Source organism: Phascolarctos cinereus, unplaced genomic scaffold (genome assembly GCF_003287225.1).
Source record: "Phascolarctos cinereus isolate Bilbo 61053 unplaced genomic scaffold, phaCin_HiC Scaffold_5;HRSCAF=322, whole genome shotgun sequence".
NCBI classification, from domain to species: Eukaryota; Metazoa; Chordata; class Mammalia; order Diprotodontia; family Phascolarctidae; genus Phascolarctos; species Phascolarctos cinereus.
In genome coordinates, this window is record NW_027555958.1 from 207191173 (window position 1) to 207218672 (window position 27500).

General features: G+C 34.5%; 1 protein-coding gene across 3 annotated transcripts in view; it reads right to left on the minus strand.

Annotated features, from left to right (window-relative positions):
- The window catches only part of PHF3 (PHD finger protein 3), a 93057-nt gene that overhangs the window by 56571 nt on the left and 8986 nt on the right, over positions 1–27500 (minus strand). For 2 of the 3 annotated variants that reach the window (XM_021000490.2, XM_021000491.2), the window contains exon 2: positions 16754–17022. The exons of the other annotated variant lie outside the window; for it this stretch is intronic. In XM_021000490.2, coding sequence (XP_020856149.1) covers positions 16754–16997 — 244 coding nt within the window. In that variant the 5' untranslated portion in view covers positions 16998–17022. The remainder of the gene's footprint in view (positions 1–16753; positions 17023–27500) is intronic. 3 annotated transcript variants of the gene reach the window in all.

A 27500-nucleotide genomic window follows, 5' to 3' on the forward strand; every position in this document is an offset into this window, starting at 1 on the left:
ATATAGAGGGCACAGGGTGAGTTGGAGATGAAGGGGAGAATATAAACTAAGGCATGAGAGGATCATAGTGGGAGAAGGAGAAAGGGAGAGGTAGAACAGGGTAAATTATCTCACAAAAAAAACAGAAAAGAAAAGGCTCTTACAGTGGAGGGGAAACAAGGTGAGAGGCAATGAGTGAATCTTATTCTCACAGAATTTGGATCAAGGAGGGAATAACATACACACTCAGTTGGGTATGGAAAGCTGTCTTACCCTACAGAAAAAATAAGAGGAGAAGGGGACAAGAGAGCAGGGGACTGATAGAAAGGAGGGAAGATTGGGAAAGGGGGTAATCAGAAGCAAACACTTCTGAGGAGGGACAGGGTCAAAAGAAAGAACAGAATAAATGGGGGAGGACAGGATCAAGGGAAATAAAGTTAGTTTTTTACAACATAACAACTACTATGGAAGTGTTTTGCATGACTGCACACGGATAACCTATACTGAGTTGCTTGCCTTTTCAATGAAGTGGGTGGGGATGGAGGAAGGGAAAAAATTTGGAACCCAAAGTTTTAAAAACATTTTTTTAAAAATGTTTTTACATGCAACTGGGAAAGAAGAAATACAGGAAATGGGGTACAGAAATCTATCCTGCCCTACAGGAAAGCAGAAGGGGAAGGGGATAAGAGAAGGGAGGGAGAGAAAGAAGGGAGGGCAGACTAGGGGAAGGGATATTCAGAATGCATGCCATCTTGGGGTGAGTGAGGGGTAAGATGGGGTGAAAATTTGGAACTCAAAATCTTGTGGAAGTAAATGTTGAAAACTAAAAATAAACAAATTTTTTTAAAAAAGGAAATAGGAAATAAAGAGGTCACCATGTTTGGGGAAAAAAAAACTGGTCTACCTAAAGTTTCCCTTCCCCTCTGTACTCTATCTCCTGCCTTCATGTCTTTGCACAAGCATATAGCCTTTAATAAACTTTCTCATCACCTGAGACACTTACTAGCTGTTTGATCCTGGGCAAGTCATTTAAACTGTTTGCTTCAGTTTCACCTCCTAGGGCTGTTGCGAAGACAAAATGAGAAAACATCTGTAAAATGCTTTGTGAACATTAAAGCATTATAAAAATGCTAGCTAATACTATCATCCTCACTCTGTCCCTCACAAGCCTAGCTTCATTCAAGGTTGTACCATCTCCTATGGAAAGCTTTTCCTGATTTTTTTAGTAGTTAGTGCTCACACTCTCTTCTCAAAGCATCACAAATACACTTATATTTTATCCCCACCACAGAAGTATGTAAGCTCCTTGAGGGCAGAGAACGTTTTTGGTTTTTTTGTTTTGTTTTATTTTTTTAAATCTAGCGCAGTGCTTTAAACATAGTAGAAGCTCACTGGATTGGTTTGAGCTAGGCTGAGATGGACCTTTAATGCTAGACTAAGAGTTTATATTTTATTTGATAAGCAATGAGAAGTAGTATGTTGTAGCAGAACAGTAGCCTCTGACATGTAATGGCCACATGATGCTGTTCAAGTCAGTAAAGCTTTCAGTGCTGACTAGACAACTTTCTAAGGCTACAAACTGCAAAAAATGAACTGAATTATACTGGTAGAGGTGGCTTACTATCCAAAAGTTCCCTTAAATTAATAAAATCATGGGTCTAGTCCCTACTACTAAGGAGTAGAGAGCTAATAAAGGACTGTTGTTGTTGCTGTTTTTTAAGTATAGAGTGGTTGCTAAGGTTGCTAAGAAGAAACTGGTCGACATCTCTATGACATTTCACAACTGATTCATTTGGAACAGGTTCTGCTTCAAAATTCAAGTACACCTTAGGAGAGTTAAAATACTTTCATCATTATGGTGTTCCTATTGTCTAATACCTTGATAAGATTTCCTTTGGGTTTTTATTAAAGGGTAGAGCATATAGGGGCAATTATGAAACAGAAATCATTTCAAGGAAGGTAACCCTGGTCTGAATGTGGAAATAGGTGATATGGGCAGGCAGAAAGAAAGGCAAAGTCACTGTGGGTGGATTAGAGAAGGTGCAGAAAAGAAAATGGGAAAGTTTTACCTAAGGCCCTATTAAAAACTAATTTCCTAGATTTCCTTAATCACCAAACTACAGGTTGCCAATGCATCCTCAATAGGAACATAAAACAAGGAAACCTACCTACTGGGACAATGTTCACATATAATGTGGATCCTAGTCTTAGAAGTCAGGAGACTGAAGTTCAAATTCTCCTCATTTATTAGCTGTGTAACTCTGGCCAAGTCATTTAACATCTCAAAGCTTCAGTCTCTATTCAGTTAGTAAATAGTTACTTAGGAGAGCACTTTACTCCCAGGATAATCCTTCAGGTAGTAATTCAAGGTCTAATACCTGAGGCAGCTGAGCATCAAAGCAGACAGAGACTTGGACCTGGAATCAGAAAAACCAGAGTTCAACTGTGGCCTCAAACACAGCTCTGTGACCCTAGCTGGAAAAGTCACTTAACCTGTTTGCCTCAATTTCCTCATCTGTAAAATGGGAATAAAAATAGCATCCACCTCCCAAGGTTGATCTGACGATCAAATGAGATATTTGTAAGGTACTACACAAATGTTAGCTATTATAATTATTATTAACAGGTTCGTTATTTAATTTCCCAATTCACATGAGATTAGAAGCAGACAATTAGTAAAGTGAGTTGGCTGGATATTGCTAGAGGAAGACACATTAAAAGCAATACAATTCACTTCACACTGAGTTAACAAGTTTTAAATTAAGCAAATAAATTAGTCCCTATACTGAAAGACTTTACATTCTACTGGAAAAAAGAGGGAAGAGGAGTAACACCAAAAAAGGAGTAAGAATTAAGTGCATGGGTATATGTATGCATGTGTATACATATATATACATATGTACACACACACACACACACACACGCATGCAAGCACCAACCATGCACTAGACACTGTGCTAAACATTTGATACTCACAACAACCATTAGAAGCAGGTGTTATTACCCCCATTTTACAGTTAAGGAAACTGAAGTAAACAAGTTAAGGGACTTGCCCAAGATCATACAGCTAATGAATGTCTTGAGGCCACTGCACCACCTAGCTGACAGGGAAAAGAATACAACATGCATTCATAATAACTGCATTAGAATAGCCATCTAAGATCATTTAATTATAAGGACAAGCAGTCCTACATATCTCAATAGTCCCTAAAGGTATAATGCAATAATTGACATTCCAAAATTAATGTCAAGAGTTCTCTTTTCAGCATATTACTTAAAACAATACGATACTTTCTACCCTTGTTCTTTATAGTGACCTTTAATCCTTCTAATTCCTAAATTCTTTCTCAGTCCATAACCCCTGCACTGGCTACATTCTTCTCCCTTCTACATCCTAACCCCTTAGTGAAACAGTTCAACTCCACACTGTCCCCTCAAGTCTCTTGCCCGACTATTTATTGCTGATCTTGCCCTGCCAAGACTCAGCTTTGGATTATTCCCAACATCCAATGCCTTTTCTTCTGTTCAAGCGCTGAAAAGAAGCTAGAGAAAAATCACAAAATTTCAAATTTAGGTCCATTACAAATTTACTTTACATAATCTCAACTGGCCCCCTCACTGTGGCAAGGTAATCTTTGTTGCTGTTGGACAGTCATGTTGGACTCTTTGCAACCCCATTTGGAGTTTTCTTAACAAAGGTATTGGAACAGTTTGTCATTTCCTTCTCCAGCTCATTTTACAGATGAGGAAACTGAGGTTAAGTTACTTGCACAGTCACAAACAGGGATACAAACAGAATTAATGACTTGCCCAGAGTCACAAAGCCTCAATAAGTGTCTGATGTTGGATATGAACTCAGATTTCCTGACTTCAGGACTATCCACTGAGTCTCTATCTAGCTATCCTTTTTGAAAATTTTTAGGCATGCTTAAATGAGATATGCACATGGAGTGTCTAATGAAGACTGATAAAAGTTATACTTAACACGTATGACTTTTATTATTTAGTATCAGTTCTTTTGTCATACTTAGCATTTAATAAGAGTACAGTTTAAAAAGTACAGGTATTTCTGAATGGGTTAGTATTGTTGTAGAAGCATCTTCACATGGCTATTTGAGCTACAGCAGAGGTACAATGAGAGGGAAGGGTAGAGGGCTGTATAAATGGGTCTGAATGATAACTGAATCTGGAAACTGATGAGATCACTGCAGGGAAATTGTAAAGAGGAAGAAGAGAAGATCTACATATGGCTTTAAAATTTGCAAAATATACATTTTATCATTTGACACTTAAAGCAAATCTGTGAAGTAGGTCTTAAAAGTATTTCATCTCCATTTTTACAAATAACTTGAAGGCAAAGATGGTAAGTTTACCAAATTTAAAGTTAATACAAAGCAAGAAGAGATAATCAACATAATTAAATAATAATTAGAATCTAAAAAGATCTCAAATAGCCTGGAATGTTGGGTCAAATGTGATAAGATAAAATTGAATAATAAATGCAAAGTATTACAGTGGGTTAAATAATCAACTTCATAAGTTCAAGATAGGGGAGATATAACTAGATAATAGTGCTTGTGAGAAGATTTAGGCATAGTCTATTGAAGTAGCCTGCAAACTCAATGAATTCAGTGTCATTATAGCAGCCAAAAAGACTGCTCAGATTTCACTGAGAGGCATATTGTCTTCGGCAAAAGAGGCTACAGTCTTCCTGAGCTCTGCCCTGATCAGACTATACTTGTACTATGTTCAGTTCTGGATACCACATTTTAAGAAGGTCATGTGTAATTTGGAAAATGTCCAGAAAAGGACAAGCTTTTAAAAAAATGTGTGGGGAAGGGGGTAACTATCATTAAGTATTTAAAGGGCTGTCATGTGGAAGAGCAATTAGACATTTTCCATTCAGCTATGGATAACAGAATTAGTAGGATCGATATATGAAAGTTTTAAGTTGTAAAGAGTAAGATTAAGACTTGATGCTAGGTAAGCTTTTACTTAAGATCAGAACTTTTCAAAAGTGGAATAAGCTGCCTTAAGAGGGGATTCTTGTTCAGGCAAGAACAGGACTTAATGACCTTTGAGGTACTTTCAACTCTGAAATTCTGAGATTTTGACTTTCAAGATAAGTATCTCTAAGTGCTAAATAACCCTGCAGGCAGAATGTCCAGTTCAAACTGTAGCGAGAAGCTTTTGTAACATCTCTTAAGTTTTTCAATACAATAAAAGCTGACAAACACAAAATAATCTGTATTGCAAATAAATTTGTAAAAATCACAGCCATATTTACAGAATGTTTTTACATGTGTGTTTGACAACAACACAATGAGGTTGAGCTCTATTATTTGCTCTTTTACAGATGAGGAAACTGGGGTTGAGAGAGGCTTAAAGTGGCTTGCCCAGGATTTCTCAGCTAGTAAGAGTCTTGAGGCAGGATTTTAACTAAGGTATACTTTACTCCAAGTCTAGTACCCTATTCAATACATCACCTAACTGTCTATTATTATTTTCGTCTATACAGGTATAGATAAAGATAGGAATTAGACCTGTAATTTCATTAGCATAAGTAAGTTCAAATAAGTAAATTCCTTCTACCATTGCAGCTTACTAAGTTCTCAGTAACTTATAGTCTTAGACAGTTTCCTAAAGTAAAGAAAATGCCCAGCCAGTAGTGGCAAAGGCAGGACTAGAGTCTTCCTAGTTGTGGGGCAGTTCCCAGAGCAAATTTATCTCAAAGGACCCACCCAAACTCATAAAAATATTAAATACACTTTTGATATGCACCTGCCTCCACTTGTGGGAGAAAAAAATAAAACAAGTTCATGGAAACTTTCTTTAAATGCTTGAATTACCTTAAATTATCTTAAAAAGGCAGCATGATTATCAAAAAGAGCAATGGAATCAGGCACTGGATAAAACCTGGGTTCATACCCTAGCACTGGCATTTAGTGTGTTGTATCATCCCAGCCAAATTACTTTACTCACTGAACAGGTATCTTAATCTGTAAAAAGGGGATAATCATCCATAGTCTAGAATATCTCCACAAGGAGATTACGAGAAAAGCATTTTATGACTACGAATTATCACCCATTTATGGAGAGGTGCACTTATCTGGAAGAAGGGCCAATTTTATCTACCTATTTTTATACACATATACACACACAATTAATTCTCCCTTCCTCTTCTCCCACCCTCCACAATCATCCAGGTATAGTTTTAGAAAATCTATAAATTTTTTCAAATAATATTTTTAGGCCAGGTATGTGGAAACCCCCTAACCAGGTCCCAAAACTTTTGTATAGTGCCAACCATATACATACACAGCACTCTTATTTATCCTAAGACAGTTTCCTAGAAAACAAATTTTTATTAGTAAAAATTGGCCGAACAAATACATTTCAGATTTCTTTTCTTTTGCTGCCTTCTGAGCCCATAGCTACATTACAAAGAATTACATAGAGTTTACTTCCATTTTACCTATCTGGATCAAACTACTCTCCTAGTTAGCAAAGAAGATGAAGAATTACCAAATCACATTATATCATATTAGAATTCCCTTGAGATTTTGTGACCTTAAGTGAAAGGTCACTAATAACTGCTACAGAGTAAACAAATTCAGACATTCTCAATAAATTAAAAATTAAACCTTTCTATCCTAAATCTGTTGGCCTCTTGTCTGAAAAATTAATGCTATATCTGCAAATCTGCCATTATCTTTAAAACATTAGGATTAAAAGCCTATCCTACTATACCTTAATTCTTTGGGGAGAAAGAAGTTATAAGCAAATTATAACTCTTCAAATTATAACACCACTTAAAGGCTACAAAACAATTTCTTACTCAAACAGGTAGGTGACACACTGAAATTGAATAGAGTACCTCAGGAATAACAAATGAAGGCACAGAATTTAAGCAGAGGGAGGAAAAAGAAAGATACACCTTGACATATTCATTGTGGGTTTTTTCTGAAACATAAACTGCCCATTAGAACTATTCCCCTGAAATTTATTCATGAGCTATTTAATCAGTATAAGGGAACCATTCATAAAAAATGCTAACCAAGGTTTTGCTCAGCAATGAAGAATGGATGTTAAAATTAAAACGTTATATTAGTTGTCAAGGCACCCCCCCCCAAAATCTAATAAGTGAATAATAGTAACAACAACAAAAACCTCCAATACTAGGGCTATTACCTAAATAAATTTTTTTCTCCAGATTGGGTCTGTCAAAAAAAGAAAAAAAAATTCCAACTAAGCAATGATCCTGCTTTCTCCTGCCAATTGTTCTCTCCTCCAAACCTAGTCATCATTTGGCTTTAGACTGCCCAAAATATGCCAATCACTATCATAAGGAGTGGAAGGCCTCAACTCCTCTTAGTTTTATTTCAACAAAAGGAAACCAATATAAACATTTACCTTCTAACCCTATAAAGAGAATATCCCTTGTCTACTCTTAAAAGTCAAGACTAAGGGAGTTTGGATTTTACCCCATATGCAATGAATGAAAAGCAAAAAACTGAGGGAATAAATACTCAAGTTTTACTTTAGGAGGATTAATATGGCAAAGCCATGCAGAATGACCCAGAGAAGGGAGCCTGGAAAAGAAACTAATGAGAAAGCCATTCCAAAATAAAAGATATATTTTACAAACATTTAAAAAAATAAAATGTCCTGTACTGAAAGGATGTGAAAAAGGAAATGACAGGAATTCAGAACCATTTGGATATGAAGTAGGAAATAATAGAAGAGTCAAGTGTGAAGCTGAGCTTTCAAGCCAGGAGAATAAGGGAAATCAGAAGATGGAAGTAGTTTGGGCAGAGATAATGGCATGAGTTTTACACGTGTTGAGTTTGATTTACACATTATTCTATCTAACCAGTAAAAATGTCCGGAAGCTATGTGGCAATACAAGCCAAAAGTTGGAGAGTACAAAGAAGTAAAAGACACAGATTTGGTAATGGTTTGCATAGTGCTAATAGTTGAAGTGTGGCAGTCAATAATATTAACAAAAGAGAACAATGATGAGGAACAAGGAAAGGAATCTTGGAGAAAAATAACTTAAGTGGCAAGAAGTAGAACCATACAAGGCACAATCAAAGGAGTAGAAATGAAATTACATGATCATAAAAGACAAGGGAGGAAAGAATTTCACGGAAGAAATGGCCTCTAGAGTCATATGCTAAAGTCAAGATGTGCACCAAAAAAATATCAGGGAATTGAAGGATGAGACCTCCCAGGAAGTTGTACAAATGAGGGCAGAATAAATGGTAAGGAACAGCTATTAGAAAGGATAAACAGTGAGAAGAGTAGCCAAATGAACAGCAGGTTGCAGGAAAGGCGTTTTTTTAAATATGAAGAGGACAAAAAACCAGGAAGTGAGAAAGTATAAAAGAGAAAATGACAGAGAGAGAGGGGGAGAGGGGGAGAGAGGGAGAGGGAGAGAGAGAGAGAGAGAGAGAGAGAGAGAGAGAGAGAGAGAGAGAGAGAGACAACTAAAAGTACACTTTCCCACCAATTGTGTACATTGTTATACTTGTATTTCTAAGGACTCTACAAAACTTCTTCAACTAGTAAACACCATTCAGGATAATACCTTTACGCAAGAAACCCCAGATGCACCAACAGCAAGAATATAAGTGAGGTTACAGTAGCTACAGTATGTTGACATCCCTTCAACATCAAAGGTACTTTAAGTTTCCAACATTCTTCCTAATATGTATGTTGTGAATAATTGATCATGATCCATGACAATAAAATCACACTACAGTTGCAACAATACTTCAAGATGATATATGATTAAAGATTTAGCTTAACAACCTGGAGTAGAAGGATGGTAAGTCTTTAAGAGTGTCAGGTTAGGTGTAGCCTTTCACTCTCATTGAACTTACAATCATGCACAAACACTATATAATAAATCATATAAAATAATAAAAGTACATAAAAGAGGTGCAAATGAGGTACAAAGAATAAAGGGTCACTATTAACTAGGGGCAGGTAGGGGTGGCAACAGGGCAAATTTCCTAGAGAAGGCAGCATTTCAGCACATAAAGGATGGATGGTACTTTGGGTTACATAGGTGAGGTCATTTCCAGCACTGAAATGTGCTTTGAATAAGCAAAGGCAAAAAAAAAAAAAAAAGGAAAAGTGTAAGGCATTTAAAAAGAAAGGTGAATAATCTAATTAATTTGGCTCGACAGGGTATGTAAGGGGGAATTAATATATGGTAATATAAGAAGGGATGGAGGGGGCATAATATTAAATTGTAGAGTACCTTGAATGTCAAGAAATGTGAACTTTACTTGGCAAACCTTATCCAGAACTCATCTTGACTTAGAGTAGTTTGCAAGGTAACTGATGGGGATGGAGGAAATAAGAGGAGAAATCTTATCAGTTCAGGCTCATTCCATTCTGAACATGAACTTCAACAGCCTACAACTAACTGGAATCAATAATAATGAAAAACTACACTATTAAAGCATCCTCTGAAAAATGTCTGTCATTTCAGTCTCCCATGCTTTCCCTTATTATCTCCTCAAAAAACTGTAGGTTCTGAGAAGAATCAAAACAAAGACTAACATGCAAATGAAAGAAAGCAAAATCAAAGAAACAATACACACAATTACAGAAATGTTAAAAGAAAAAAGTCAACAGGAGATCCTATCAGATACAAAGGTCAATGTTAGTACTATCAAATTTATAGCATATCTTTTCCGTTAAGAATCAATAAACTCCAAAAGCGGAAAATGGTGTATATAAGTCACAATTACTGTTTGGCTTGAATGTTTTTAGGCAACTAACTTTGAGGGAAGATGTATTACTCGAGGTTTTGTTGGGAAGCGTACTGTGCCCACATAAAATATAACAGTGTGTTTGTGTGTGTGTGTGTGTACACACACACACACACAAACACACACTTTATTTAATTCAATATACAATATTTTATATATATGGATTTACCTAGAAATTTAAAACATTATGATTATATTTAAAAGAACTGGAATGGAAAAATGCTAATTTCTTAAAAAAATAAATAAAATAAGCAAAAGAAACAACCAGAAAGATCTAAATATTAAAAGCTCTTACAAAAGCTGAAATGGATTCCTATAGTTTCCATTCATTGGTGAATTCTGTCCTCTTAAAGGACACAAAAGTAACACTATGCCTTTTTCCATAAAATAACCTGTCAAATACTGTTAAGAAAATGATCAAAGAGACAACTATATTCAGTCACAAGCCTTGGCTCTCTTCCTCACTCTATAACTTATTGTGTGACCTGAAACGAATGCCAACCTCATTAGGCCAAAATTTCCTTGAAATTTCAGAAGGTTACTACAGTAGATACCTTCCAGCTATAAAATTATAAGATCAAAGATTTAGAGCTAGAAGGGATCATGGGTCATCTGTCTCAATTTCCTTAAGCATCTTGCCCAATGTTCCTGGGGGAATAAGTAGCTGGGGCAGGGCTGAAACCTAGTCTTTAACTCTAAATTCAATCTTGCACATTTATCATTACATTACACTAAGCTACCTCTTACAATTCTATGTCCTCTACTACTTTCTTTTCTACATCTAGTTAAATACCCCCAGCTCCCTCATTGATAAAAATAAAATCATAGCATCCATTTGAGAAGCAAAATAAGAAAAAGTTAAATATAAGCTACTTTAATATAATATTGTTCAAATTAATGGGCTTCACTTCAAGACTTCAGAAACAAGGAAAGCTATTTCAAAAATAACCTATTAGAGACTAAATTTCTATGCAGTCACTTTACAGTACTTCAGAACCTGCCCAAAGTCCTACTCCTATGATTCATCGCATCATGGATGTGACTAATTTTACGATGATAGGTACACTGGCTCTTGCAGACCATCATACTGAAGAGGCTTTAAGAACTGTCCTAGTTACAGACTTTGCTTTCCCAGAACAACCCTATCATCAATAGATTAGTCACTCCAAGGTTAAATCCTTGACTATGACAAACCATGAATCAAAGAAAATATAACACGGTCCTCTGGTCCTCAGTTATATAGCCCTCTTCTACTTCTTCACTGATAGCAATAGACTGTCAGAAAAAGGGGCAAAGGTTACAAAGAATCACATAATTTTAGACTGTTTATAAACATTAATTTAAGAACAAGTACTGTAACTGTAAGATCACTGCCAAGTGAATATATTCACTCAATCACTGGAGAAACTAAATTTATATTAACTTGGACATTCTAATCATAAAATTATAAATTAACCCAGCAGCTAGAAAGAAGTTGCAACTAAATGAAAGGAAGCTCATGGGTATTACTTGAACAGAGAAATAAAAGAATTGACAAGATTGAGTTTTATCATATATCCAAAAGCAAGAAACACTATCTAATGGGACACTAGTCAACTCTTATGCCCCTAGTCACGGTAACCTTTCTTCAAAGCCTTTTGAAAAAAAGACCACTATGAGAACTATGTATTATTTATCAATATCTGTTACAGAAAATGAGGAAGGAGAGTAATTCTATCAAACTTCCCAAATTAAACCACACTGAGTGACTGCAATGCAAAAATGAGGAGAGAAGAGTGAAAATATTTGAAAACATGATTCAGGAGTAAATATAAAGAAAGATTAAAGACTTTTGGTGATATTCATCATTAAGCAGCTGATGTGAAAAATGTAACATTTACCTAAGTTACAGCCTCTGATCTTGATTGTACCTCATAATTATAAAGCATGAGTCTTCAAGAACAAAGTTGGAAGGCACTGAACATAATAAACTTCACAAAAAATTAAATTCCTTACATTTAAGACAGATGAAAAATAAATGGTTAGCAAAATGGGAATCATTCCCCAAATCAGGTATCTGTGTGCAGTCATAATACTGACTTGATCAAGCAAGGATCAAACTGTTATCAAATTAGAAGAGAATGACAAAATATGGTATGCAATTAAGGTAACCAGAATCTGACATATTCAGAATCCACATGCCTCCAAAGCATGAACATTTTCTTCTTAAAAATAATCAGGTATTGGACATGCTGAACACCAAATACCAGCACAAAGAGCTAAAAAGGTTATACTTAACAGAAGAAAAAAATTGCCATTAATATGGGAGTGAAGTATGAGTCAACCATATACTGTGAATCCACTTGTTAGAGCTAAGATCAGACCTTGTTTGTTTTTTAAAAGAATAACAATAAAGAGATAGTATAAAGCAGAAGCAACCTTGAAGTGAACAGGTAACCAAAAATCAGTAATGGGAAATAAACAGAAATGACATCAATGCTGATTGTCATAGTTTTATCCAGAAGTTTAACCAATGCAGAAATTCACAAGAACCCAGAAATTGCCTTAGTCAGCAAATATCTGATTCACTTGCCAACAGGCAACACCAGGTTAGAGTATAAACTTGCTTGTAAAACCTTACAAAGAATGACGGATGGCTGGTTTTAAGTCATAAAGAAAAAAATAGTAGAAGGCAAAACCAGTTTAAAGAAAGACTGGCAAGATATCCAACCAAGCAAAGTCATCTCAAAGGCATTTAAGAATGAAAATCAAAGGGTTACAAATGAAAGAATTTGAAAAACATGTGTAAAAACCATTATAACAAACTATTTTCTCTGTCAAAAGAGAATGGAATCACCATATTTTGAACTTAACTGAGTGCTTGGCATATAGTAAGTCCTTAATAAATACTTTATCTAACATCATAATCCTAGATGTGCTTACAGAGAAGATGGCAATACAGGACAAAGATTGGGAAAGTGTTCAGATATGACTACATAAGTATTATAAAGAATATTATTAGAGACATGTGTGCCCAGAAAAGGTGGTGCTATAATGTAATGAGAAGGCTAATCTATGGGCATCCTAGGTGTTCCACTGTTATTTCAATGTCAAGAGATCTAAAGGAAGGCTCCCAGCATGAGTGGAAGGCCCGTGAAGGATTTTATAGGAGGACATAAACAAGAGGAATACAAGGGGGTCATGATCTCAATTAGAGATACCCGTAACAATCTAATCAGATATGAAAAGTTCTGTTTAGTAAACGATTCTAGAATTTGTTTTAATTTTTTAATTAAGCTGATACAGTAAATTTTTTAATACGAGCATAAACTGCTTAACTCCATTAAAAGGCTCCACACAAATGTAATAGTTGAAATTATGATACTGGAGCACTTTGTTCTACAGGAATGGGGTTACTATGGAAGATTCTTAAGCAACTAAAATCCAAGCTATGAAAGTTTACATTGGGTTTTTCAGAGATGTTGCATAATATAATCTTTTATAAAAGTGTAAAGAAAATCCTTATTTCCCATACCTCATCCCCTTTTACTGAAGCAGAAAATAACATTTCTTCCTCAGACTTGCACAGCTCTGTACCTCTCTTTAGGTTCTTCCTTTCATGGAAAGGATGGCTGATTGGTTCTACCTAACATACTGAAAGTCTTCCCCTATTCCCCTAGTTCGTCTATCTCTGTTCCTCACTCTTAAAGCATGAAAAGGTTCACCTCTTCTTTCAGTCACATATGTCCCTGATGATGTCTTTTATCCCACTGTTTTATACAAACATTGTTGGTAATATGCTACACCTTCTTCATATCAACTATAGATCCTTCCATTGTCCTTAGGAGTCAAATGTAAATGTGATTCTTCTAAAATGGTGGTGGTTCCATGATTCACAGCCTAGGATTACTGAAAACACCACACATTTTACCAGTCCAAGAAATTGGCCTTGTTTTTGTGTATAGTGGATAATACAATAGCTGTTGAATGAGTGAACCTGCTTTCTATTTGCCAAAAATGGACCAAGGAAACACTCATGAAAATTAAATGATTAAATTAAGGCCAATCAGCAGTAAATAAAATTAGTCAAGAAACAAAAATCCAAACTTTCACTTATGCTGTTCTATTATTAAACATGACCTTAAGTATATTATCATAAAACTTTAAAAATGCAGGAAAATTTCACATATAAAAGACTAAGCACTAGTATTTACAAGGAACAACTTTAAAAATTACACAGAGAGTGGCATTATGCCAAGTGTTTCTCAAATACATTACTGATTTTACAGGGACAAAAGAACAGTGAGAAAACATTTTGCATAAAGGTACAAGAAATAAAAACTGAAATCAGACATATTCAACATAAGCTAAATAAAATTTGGACTAATATAGAAATACAGTAAACCATGGTAGAATTTAAAACAGACCAAAGTAAATGAATTTAAAAGTAGCCAGCAAGGTGACTATGATACAGTTACAACTCACTACCAACAGAAAATTAATTAGGATTATATATTGTATCAGATATTATTAAACTATTTCACAAATTTGAGCACAGGCCTCATCTGCTGTGAATAAAGCAATATTCAACCCACATTAACGAAAATACAATACCTGACTTTTTAAAGTGTTTTCCCCCTCTATGCTTTATAATTACAATCTTGAAATCTCTACAACTGAAAAGATAAATTATTAAGAGTTGTTCAATCACTTTACCAAAACCAAGGAAAGCCTGGGACTTTACGACAACAGGACAACAGGAACTTCGCTAGTTCACCTAAGAAGCAGAATTACCAGTTATATTCCTCTAAGAGTATACAAATATATTATTTATCTCATTTTCAGCCAATCCAAATAAATGAGGTAGTAGACCCAGGAAGATAAAATACTTTTCTAAAGTCTTATCTTTTTTTTTTCATTGTAACAAAAATTTTAATAGTTTGTGAACCACTTTAACCTTCAAAACATTTGTCAACACAGAGTTTTCATTAACAAGGAAACTTCTCCAGATGCTTTTCAATGAATTAAGTTTCCCAATATCACTTGAAAATGTAAATAACCAAAGACTCTGAAAGGTCACCTAGTTCAAGGACCGCCCCCCCATGTTCATGCTACACAAAGCAATACAGACATTAAAGAATTATTATTTTAAAAGACCTGTAAAAAATGCTGCTGCATATTTCAAGAACCTATCTGTATAGAAATATTAATAACAAATACAAACAGGTTTATCAGAGTTATAAAAAGTAAATACTCCAAAACAACTTTAATGTAAAAAATTCTGAAAATAATACAAACTTGATTCACTCAAATCAAAATGTAAAATTCCAAAAGATAACTTCAAGCAGTAAGCAATATTGATTCATAAATTATAAATTGTAGCATTTTTTTGATGGGAAGGAGGGAGTGTTTACAAAGTAAATGAACAAGAATCCTAAAACTTTTACTGATGGTGATAATAAAATTTAACAATTTAATTCTTTTAATCCCAAGTCATAAACTTCTTATCAAAACAAATCACCAAAGAAAAAAAAACCTTACAAAACAATGAAAGGTTTAGAATTTTGCAAGTGAAGAAAAATGGGTGCATCAAGTGCCAACTGTGAATCCAATTAAGTTAGCTGACAAAGGAAACTTTTTTAAAACTGCAACAAATACATAAACATAAATTAGAAACACTGTATCAACATTAAGTACCAAAATAAAAACCTTGAAAAACAAAAATTTTTTTAAACTGGAAAAGCCTCAAAACATTTAGAAAACAATGAAAATATTTTAATGTAAAATTAAGTGACATCAAAGAAATTTCTGTTATTTAGAGCTATTTATAAAAACCACAAGCAGTTCAAGATCTTCATATTACTAGACTGTGAAACAGAAAGAATTTCAAACTGTAGGTAGCAGAATTGGTCTAAACAATGAAATGTGAAACACTCAATGTACAAAGGCAGGATTGGGCCACCTACATCTAAATTACAACTTATATATTTACAGAACAAAATCAGCTAGATTGAAAATTTTGCTCACACTTAAATATTCATTTGAAAAGTCCTGCAAAAAAAAAAAATAAGTCATTGAAAAACAGTCCAACATACATTTGAGAAACTACTATTATGGAAAGAGTTAAAAAAAAACTTTTCAAAGGTATTAGATTTTTTTCTTTCCTCTTTTATTAAGTTAATTGACACATATGATTACCAGTAAATTTGTACTTTACAGCTTTAAAGTGTTATTCCTTTCCTTACTTAAAGAAAGCTTGCGGTTTTTCCCAAATACAAAATGCTGTAATATTTTGAAGAGTATTTATACAAAAATGTAAATGTCCTTCAAGTTACTGCCAGTCCAACTAGCTTAGTCATTTCAATTTTTAAAATGATTTTTAAAACACTTTACTTTGATCACATACCACACTGCCTTTTCTATTCTAAAAGTACACTTTCTATGATGTCTAAATTAAGGTACTCTTATTACAATTCTTCTACCATACTTCTTTGAAAGAATGTACTAGTAGCCATTCTACCATAGAATATCACATAGAAAACCTATCATTTAAAACACCTTCACCACCACGATTAGGGTATGAGAAAGTATGATAAAAGTATCATATCGTGCCCCATAAAATGCTCTCATATTCTGGTTTTTCAATGCTACAGATTTTGATTCATTTTTTTCTGGCTGTGAGGAGAGTGCCTGCACAAAGCACATCAAGGATATAAACTGGAATAAATAGTAGAGAGGACTGAAGTGACATTGAGAGATTCTTTAGTCCTTCCCCTGTGGCTCCAGACAGGACTACAATTTAAAGCGTCCCAGAAGAAAATTCAACAACCTTCCGGAGAGAATAGTCAGGAAGGCTCAATTTGATGTAAGTTCTTATTCTGATGCCTGAGAAGCTCTAAGCTATAAAGGGTAGAATCGTAAATTCACTTTCTTCATCATCAAAAAGGATGCTGCTAAAAATTACTTTATTTTAATTGCAGACTTTAAAAAAAAAAGATCATAAGAGTTACCTGTTGAACAAGGCATCTGGAAATTGGGATCATTGCTATCCAAAACAGGCAAACAGAACTGGTTACTCGCAGATCCTAGCATAGGATCCTTATCGCTGAGCATGTTCTTCAGCGAGTCCTCTAAGACATTCTGACTTGTACTAAAATCCTCACAGACTTCATTCTCCAGGTTGGATCCTAGAAATAGGGCATCATCTAAGTGTTCAGTAGGAATTAAATGATTAAATGTATCAACTATATCCATGAAGACTTCTGTGTGTCTTTCAGCCCTATAGAAAGACAAAAAAAATATCATAAGAAATAAAGCTATCAAATGTAAAATCACCTAAAACCAAATTATTTTCTTTTTCCTGTTTTGAGTCTAAAAGACCACTTAAGGTATTTCTGAATTATTTCTTTTTTTAAAAAAAATTCTCACTGCTGTAGACTATGCATTTGGAAATTCAAAACCAATATTTATTAATATTGATTCACCATGCATGTAGAATGGCATATTCCTGGTTTACCTGTTGACAGGCTACAAGATATTTATATTTTTTTAAAAGAAAAAAATCATCAAATCTCAAATTATATAACTAAATACAATAACCCATTTTAAGTCTGTTTTAGATAAGTTAAATTTAAACTATCTTCTACAATAACACCTAAAATATACATAGAGTAAGTTTGAAAGTAAATTACACTCTTAAAAGCATTTTATGCCATTACTGTGAAAATTATATCAACCTCAGTTTATTTGTAAAGCACTGTGAACTTTAAAAATATGTACAAAGCATTCTAGAAAGTCAAAGTTTAAACTACACTAAGATTTTTAGCACACAGCATAAAAATCCAATTTCCTGTGCATTTACTTTCAAGAAAAAGAGGCAACTGATAACAGCAATGTTAATTTTTAAAATTACTTCATGAGTCTGTGTGTATACACACACACATATCCAGGAATTGATACAGCTTCCCCTCAATCTCTCTACATCTGTATCAATCATGAATGTTATCCAGAACGAACATCCTCAAGTACTAAAAGATCGACCACCAAATATTCACTGATCAGTATCCTAATTTACTACAGGCATAAAAGTGAACTAACACCATTTAGAACATTTTTCAAAAGAAAAGGAAATTTCTGATTAATGCTCATTTAATTTAGGTTAATATCTACTTCAATACAATTTAGACTATCAAAAATCAGATTAATACACTTTAAAAATTTTCAACAAAAAAGAGAATTTCTGATTAATACCAGAAAATTCTATTAATCAAAAGACCTAATCCCCAGGCACTCAATTCTACTACAGTAAATGCTAAGCCATAATCAGATGAGCCATAATTATTAGCCATGCTATCCCTAAATCTTCTATAATCACTAGGAACAAGAATTGAAAAAAATATTGCTGTCCAGCCCACACTAACAATTCCTTGAAGGGTATAGATATTTTTTCTCCATAAAAATGAAATATCTAGATCAAACAGCAAAAACAAAATATCTAAATCAAACGGTAGAAATGGCTAAAGGAAAAACACCTGAGATATCTTACTCAATAATGTCCTTTCTCAATTAACTCAAGTCAAACTATTTGTAATTTCATTAAATATACCAATGAGTTAAGGTATCAAAATTTGAAGGATTTAACTTTTAAATGCAAACTTTTTTTCAACTGGTGAGTTTTACATAATCCCCATTTATAAGCACTATCAGTGATAGCGTGTCTCACTTTGTATTTCTAAAAGAAACAAATCATATATCAAACATTCTTCCCTGCAAGTGGGTTCTACTAAACTATCTACAATCTGGCCTGGTCTCCTTGTGATAAACTTATGTAAGTTTTTTCCCACGTAAAGCAAGCAAATATATAACCAAAGACAAAGAAATTGCAGCTAAATGGAAGAATAGCCCAGGGATTCTACTTGGGGATGTACTATGCCTAAAAGCAATAAAGAAATATATTTCATGTGATACTTGGCTAGATCAGCTTGCAATGAAAAAGCCTAAGAAAACATCACTGGAAAGTAGTTGGCACTTATGTCTCTCAAAAACTGTTGGAGAATATTAAGAACCAGAGAAATTCTATGAAGAATATAACAAGACCCTCCCAAATTTAGTCAACATATACTTTAATGTTTAGTGACTTACATGTGGAGATGAGGCTTATCAAGACAATAAAAACACACTGGAAAAACATACTTTTGCTTGTCCCTAGCACACTATTAAGCACTAAAGAAAGGCAATGGAGAATTATAAAGACAAAATGAAAAACAATTCCTGCCCTCAAGGAGCTTACATTCCACTAGGAAGTTATAACACAACTAACATATTTCATAATCATTTAAGTAGGGATAAAGAAGTAAAAACAAGTAGTAGGGTCATCAAGAAGTTTCCCAAAAGAGGTGTCACATAAAGTAAGTCTTAAAGGAAGCCAGCGATCCTAAGAAACAGAATTGAAAGAGTATATTCTAGGTAGTCTGTACAAAGGTACAGATGTATGGCACGCAGTCAAGAACAACAAGTATCCCAATATGTATAAAGGACAGTAATATGAGATAAGCCTGAACAGGTAGGCTAGAGTCAGCCTGCGAAGGCTTTAAAAGCCAAGCTGATCATATTTTATCCTAGAGAAAATAACTGAAGCTGAAAAGTAACATATTCAGACTTCTGCTTTAGGAAGATTATTTCAGCAACTGATCACAGCAAGGAAAAATGAAAGTCATGAACATAAATTAAGATGTTGCTGCAATAGCCTAGGTAACAGGTGAGGGCCTGAAATAGATGGCTTTGTGAATAGAAAGAATATGCAAGAGATATTGTGGAGGTACAGTTAAAAAGATTTGGCTACTGATTAGATATGGCATAAGTGAGAAGTAAGTGTCAAGGATGAGTATGAGGTTGAGAATTTGGATGGAAAGATGGTCACTCTTCTTGAGAAAAAGAAATCTGGAGCATGAATGTACTGGGTGAAAGAGAAATAAATGAGGTTTCTGAAATGACAACAGAGCACCCAGTTGGAAATATAGGACTGGATCTGAGGAAACAGATTAGGGCTGGATATACAGATCTAGTAATCACCTGCATAAAGATGATAACTGAACTCATGAGATCTCCAAGAAAAAAAATTTTTAAAAGCAAAAAAACAAGCTTTCTGTTTGTCACTAAAATGTTTTACAGTATAGGACAAGCCAATGTTTTCTGACTAATTATTTCACAAGTCTCCTTAACAAATGCTACTTTCCAAGCAAATTGGACTATTGTTGTTTTTGGTACACTACATTCCAATTCCCACCTTTGTACATGCTATCCTCCTTTCTTCTATGTTCTGGAATCTCCAACTCCCTTTAAGACTTAGCTCAAGTGCAACCTCCTAATTTGAGGGCACTCCTTATTTGCCCAGTGGTTGGCACTCTCCCTTCTCACCAGTTATTTTATATTTTCCTTATGTAACTATTTATCAGTGTCCCAAGTTCTCTCCAAATAGAGTGAAAAATTGAAGAACAGAATCAGGACTTGCTTTTCTAAAACTGTTTGATCTTTGCATTTTTAGCATCTACTACAATATATGCTGGTTCAATGAATGCTTTCTGAAAATTTTAGACAAAGACTGCAGAAAGAAGAGGTCTCAGGACAAAACCTTCTTGGGGCATGTAAGATTAAGAGGCAAGAAACAGATGACAATTCACCAAGAGAAAACAAGTGGTCAGACAGAGAACTAGAGAGGAAAGCAATGTCACAAAAGCCCAAGAGGCTCAGGAGAAGTTGGTCAACAGTGCCAAAAGCGGCAGAGACCAAGGAAGATGAGTGCTGATAACACCCATAAGATTTATCAATTAAGAGATAACTGGTAACCTCACAGAGAACAAATTCAAAGGCTAAAACCCAATACCAAAGGATGAAATAAGAGAACACCGTCTGCATTTACAGCAGTTTCCAACCTACCTGCTTAAATAAACTAAATTTTAAAAAAAAGCAAAGAGAAGAATAAGATATTTACTCTCACTATTCATTATAGGAATTTAGGCAATGTAAAAGAGTAACAAACAAGGAAGCTGAGATTAGAAAAGCTGGTGAAATAATGGAATAATACTGTGCCCTAAGAATGATGAAAGAAACAGTTTCAAAAAAACCTAGGAAGGCTCGTGAGCAGAAGGAGGGAAATAATTTATACATTAAAAAGACAAATAACTTTGAAAAACTTAAAAACTCTGAGCAATGCAACCATGATTTCAGAGGACTGATAAGGAAGCATACTATCTATCTTCTGAAAAGTGATGGACCCAAAATGTAGAATGAAATATAAATTTTGGGTCATGATCCACATGGGAATTTATTTTACTTGACTAAACACATTAGTTACAATGGCTTGGGGTTTTTTTTCCCATTTTTTTTCAATGGTGGGCAGGGGAGAGAAAATAAATACTTGTTAATTGAAAAATAAACTTTTTTAAAGAAGCAGTTGAAGAGAAAACAAATCTGTGTGATAACTAGGCCAGAATCATAGAGTTAAGAATCTCAAAGTTTGAAGGAATCTGAGTTCATCCAATGACTATGTGAATAAGAATCTTTCCCTACAACATCCCTGACAAGTAATACCGTTAGCCAATAGTAGAGAAGAGCCTACTACCTCCAAATCAACTCAAAAATACTTATAGATAAAACTGGGGGGAGAAGTGGGATTGGGAAACATATCTTCTAGTGTTTCCATAGTGACCTACTTGCATCAGCTACTTTAGTGAAAAACAGTATTTCTGGACTCTACCATCTCAGAATTACATTCTGATTCTAATCTCTCATACAGACTTGATTTCATAAGTGAAAAAGAAGCAACAATCCTTAAAAATACAAAGTTGGGGAAGACCAGCTCAACCTGACCAGCTTTATACAGAAGAAATCCATACCGTGGAAGCAATATAATGTTAAAGACAATGAATAATTATTTTCAGGATCTCAAAGAACAGAAGATTTAAAAAGAATGGAAAAGATCACAGTCGTTACACTTTCATCCAAAAATAGCAATCAAGGCAATTTCATCCATTTTAATAAAAAGTTTATTTACCTTTATCATTTCTACAATATCTCTGAGGAAAGTATGGGAAGGTATGTGGAATGCAGGACATTCTTGATAAAAATATATATTACTCAGAATTGGAAGAGATCTTAGATCAAATCCCTAATCTTATGGAGGGGGAAATTGAGATTTGAGAGCCTAAGGGACTAACATACCCAACAGGACTGGTATTCAAAACCCAGAGACTGTTTATCTACACCATACTAAAAACAGGCTTTCACTGACTATTTTCTACCATTGACAGTCACCTATATGACTAAACAGTATAGAAACTCTTAAGAACCAGTTGTGCCTAGTATGTGAGGATTATTTTTAAAAGCAACTGACACATTACAATAATAGAACTTAAAAGAACCTTTAAATAGAATCTCAAACAAGATATTCCCCAAGAGAATATTAAAGTCCCACAAAGAGACTCTATGTAGATGCTTATAAAGTTATAAAGATAACTTTTTTTTGATGATCCTCAAAGTGCTAACAGCAAGAGCAATGTAAAAAAGTGAGATCTAATTTTTCCACCAGTGGCATGAAAGATATCCTGGGTGGAGGCGAAATAGAAGATGAATTCTCTACTGATGGAGAGGTTCTCCAAGGGCTTTTCAAAGATATCCATAATCACTCAAAAGAGACTGACTTACTGGGGGAAAAAAAGCATGCATATTATCCAGATTAAAACATATAGTTGGTCAGGAAGGTTCCTGAATTAGATATGTATATTTTACAGATAAATTATTTTGGACAAGGCAAGATCACAACACTGTCAATTACCTGAAAAAGTTCAATATTAAATGACAACAACTCATCAAAGACCACCACCTCACAAGAATCTCCTGTAGGTCACAAACAGAAAGATACAGGGTAGGGAAGGAGTGTATAAGTAGCAATATTATCAATAATAATTTGAGAAAGACATCAAGTACAAAAGTTGTACCAGTCATGTTATAAGAGATATGAATAGGAGATGAATAATTCAAGAGTATCCACAAATATTGTTTTGTTTTGTTTTTTTTAAGGCCTTCAGCGTATCAGATAGATCCTCCATGAAATACAGAAAGACATGAACAAAAAAGCAAAACATGAGAGGACAGTAAGCAAATTGGGAAAACACACACACACACAAAAGATATGTATTCAGAAGAACTGCATTCAAACTACTCAACTTCTCTGAGGAAGAAATCAGTTATTAATGACCAAGTGAAAAAATGCCCTAAATCACTGATAATTACAGAAATACGCATTACAACAACTCTCAGCTAGCATCTCACACCATCAGGTTGGCTATGATGACAAAAAGAGAAATGACAAATGCTGGAAAAGTGAGAAAATAGGTACACTAATGCATTGTAGGTGAAGCTGTAAACTAGTGAACCCACTGTGGAAAATAATCCAAAACTATGCCCAAAAGACTCTGCATATACACTATGACCCAGTAACATCAATGCTACGTATACCAGGTATGTCATTCCTATGCTACAAAGAAATGAAAGTAATAGGAAATGATTCAAATCTACAAAAACAGTTATAGCAGCTCTTTTTATAAGGACAAGAATTGGAACCTGAGGGTATACCTATCAATTAGGGAATGGTTGAACAACTTAAGGATGTACGCTTACAAGGTAATACTATTGTGCTGTAATAGTACTGTTCTGGGAATATTTATAGAAACTGATGTAAAGTGAAATGAGCAGAACCAAGAGAACATTTTATACAGTAACAGCAATATTTGTAAAAGCTAATCAAATCCGAAAGACTGGTAACTTATCAACACAATGACCAACTAACAGTTCTAAAGGACTCATGATGAAACATGCTACCCACCTCCAGATTGAGAATGGATGGACTAAAAGTACAGATTGAAGCTTTTTTTCTTCTACTTCTTTTTCTTGCCCTTTTTCTAAATTTGGTTGATGTGGAAATTTATTTTGAACAATTATACACATCTGTAATGAGTTTTTTCTTGCCTTCTCAAGAGACAGTGGAGGGGCAGAGAGAGGGGGAGAATTTGGAACTAAAGATAAAACTGAATTTTTAAAAACTTAACCTTTCTGAGCTGTTTCCTCATCTGTAAAATGAGGAAGATTTAGAAAGATGATCTCCAACTATAAAAACTATAAAAACCCATTCAGGCGGTATAATCTGTACCAGTAAAAGGAGCATCCATCTTTCCCAACTAACCACTGAAGACAATGAAATACTTTTGAAAAAATCCATTCAACTACAACACATTCTAAAATATATTTGCAAATACTGGACAATTATAACCAGACTTAATTCAACAGAAAAATACAATGCTGGTCTCAACCATCTCAAACTATTATCAAATTTTTTGTTTTTTTGTTTGTTTGTTTGTTTTGGTTTGGTTTTGGAGGGGGCAGGAAACAGAAAGACTATTTATCTTAAAGGAATTCCTGGTTCTTATGGTACAAGTTTCAATTAGGTATTCCTTAAGACTTGACCCAAGGACACCCAGATAGAACAGTAGAGTGCATGGCCTGAAATCTTGTAGACTCAAGCTGTGTGACTCTGGAGGGTAGTCACTTAACCCTGTTTGCCTCAGCTTCATCATCTATAATATGAGCTAGAGAAGGATTCGGCAAACTACTCCAGCATCTCTGACAAGAAATGGGGTCATTAAGAGTCAGACATGATTGAAAACAACCAAACAACAAAAGACTTTACCTTTAATTACACTTTAAGCAGAGAATCAAATCTTATTTCTTGTATTCTCATTCCACCCTGAACAAATACCTATCTGGTAGGTGCTTAACAAATGTTTATTAAATTTGAAAATGAGAACAATTTAAATGAATGACTGTACAAAGAAAAGAGTCAACCTGGTTCAAATATTGCCTCTCTGATGCTTCCTACCTGTGTGACTGACCTGTCACAGCCTCCTTGTACCTCAATCTCCTTAACTGTAAAATGAGGGAATTGAACTCAGTGGACATCAAGCGCTCCCTTCCAGCTCCAAATCTATGATCTAGTTTTTTTAACAATGTTTTCCTTTGTACATTTAAAATGGCTTCAGTACTAGTCTTATTTCACTAACATTCTACTCCAATGCCTTACTCTTATATAGACATGACCTTGGGTTCTTAAAGGCTTTATCAACAAGACACAACTTTAGCAGGTCTACACATGGGTCCAATGACTATGTATGCCATTCAATAATCAGTCTAGGTAAGTTAGAGAGGTTTATCATCAGAAGATTAGTCAACAAGTGACATTTGGGGAAGGAAGAGGGGCACACCACAGAAACTCATGAAGACCTGAGAAAGATGACAAGAATACCAATATTAATGAAATGTTGGATATTGAAGCATTTAAGGTACTAATCTATTTAAGCTTAATCACATGCACAAATTCAATTAAGTGAATACCAGGGATACACAAATATCCATAATTTTAAATTGGTTTTCAACTTCAGGTCTTTTATGTCCAAATATATAGTCCTCACTCAGTTTTCCAGCATGGTCCACTAATTCAATTTAACTAATTCAACAAACACCTATTAACCATCTATTAAATTTTAACTGCTTGGTTAGCAGAAACAAAGATAGATCCACAGAGGTCTTGCTCTCCAGCTGCCTACAATCTGATTACCATTGTGGCACTAGCTGCTACTTTTCCAATATTCCGCACTGCTCTCTCTAAGTCATTTTGAATACTACTTATTCAAACTCAGATACCAGATGATCTTTATGAAGGCACTCTCTTCATATTCAGAAAAATAAATAAACCAAATAAATAAATAAAACAGCAAATGAGGGTATTTAATGATGTACATAAATAACTATAACACAAAGGAGAAAGAACTAAGTGTACAGAATTGGAGTATTCAGGTTAAAACATCTTTCTCAGAATCATGATTCATCAACTTTTTAAAAATCCTAATAAAAAGCACTTCTTATATTAAAAACTATGCTGAGCACAAGACATTTTTTCAGAAAGAACTTCTACAGTATTCAGTTAGAGGGCAAGAAGGAGCCTTAGGGATCATCTAGACCAAACAGCTCACTTTATAGAGATGAGGACACTGATGTCTAGAGAGGTTAAGTGACTCGCCCAAGGACACACAGCTAGTGAGTGAAAGGGCTCAAACCTAGAACAAAAGTCTCCTGATTTCCATACCAGTGTTCTTTCTATTCCTAAACTTGAAATGTTTTAAATTAATCAGCTCCCACTAAACAGAAATGCTAGTTAATAGAGGGTTCATAATAACAGAATTAATAGATGTTGGTATATATATGACAACTAAGTGTGTCTTGTATGAACATACAAAGAGGCAAACTTTTTAAGTTTAACAACCAATTTCCATCAAACATCATTTTAAACTAAAGCCAAATAGTTTCCCTATGTTGATCTGTTGAAAACATTTCAAAAAGAAAACCATTCTGTATTTTCCTTTATGCCTTAAATTTAAACTGATTTTAAGAATTAGTACAGTCCATAACGAATTGAAAAATACTAAAAGAAAAACTCAAATTCCTATTTTCCTAAGTTAGTACGTTTAAAATATGTCCAATATTTATAGAAATCATCTTCACTATATTCTTAAAACCTCAAAAAGAGCTGATTTTTACTAGTTTTTTAAATGCTATTTTCCATCATTAAGATTTATATCCTTAGTCATACCATAAGCAGATTCTACTTCTGAATGGTACTGGATAAAAATCAAATTTAAAATCAGAACTGTTCTTTTCTTCTCTAAAAACTAAAAAGACAGAGTTCATCATCAGAGTGAGATAATATAGGATAGTTAAGACTGAACACTGAATATTCTTTGTTACGTTACCACACTCCATTTATTCTGACATTAGATAATTAAAAAGAATATACTGTGACAAAAAGTCATGAGACTGGTTTGTGTAAGGTGCAGAAGAAACCAGGCCCAGTACACAACAATACTCTATGATTTCAAGATATTAATAGACACTGTTTTCCAGAGCTAAGGCCCAGTAAGCAAGCTGTGCCTGAGTGTGGCATAACAACAATCCTTTGCACCCACCTTCCAGAACTGATGCTCCCTGAGCTCAGGCAAGCACCAACAAGCCCAGACATGAAGCCCTGCTATGAATGGACTTTTTGTCCCTAGACAATCTTGCCTCACTGTTGCTTTTGTGCCTCACTACTTTTACTATACTTCACTGTTTGACTCTTTGTCTAGACACAAGTATAGAAATCAAGGTTCTGCCACACTAAAGTGGTTCCCCATCCCTCTGCCCTGGGGCAGGGCCCCAGCACATGTCTAATTTGCCACCTTGCTTGCAAACCATTTCCCTTACTTTGAAATTAAACTTGTTTGATTCCTAACTCTCCTGTCTCCAGCCTGCTGGACTTGGCTCTGGCCATTCACAGGTTAGAGGCCCGTTGGACCCCGTTGACAATGTATTCAATTCTCAATTCCTTTTCAGTATTCTTCAAGCTAATTTCTCCACAGGTGGATCTGCCTATAAATTACAGAACAACTAACTATTTAAAATTCTGCAATTCAAATGACAAAAGCATACTTCATAAAAATCTCTTAGAAGCCCAAATACTACACAAAACCTTAGATCTAAGAAGATGGCTCCATGTTTGCAGAGAATGTATTTCAAAATATAACTATTACTGCTGATTTCTATTGACTATACAAAGTCTCTCTTTGGAGACTTGTTCAGTCAACTACCCAACCAGCAATAACAGAATCAGAC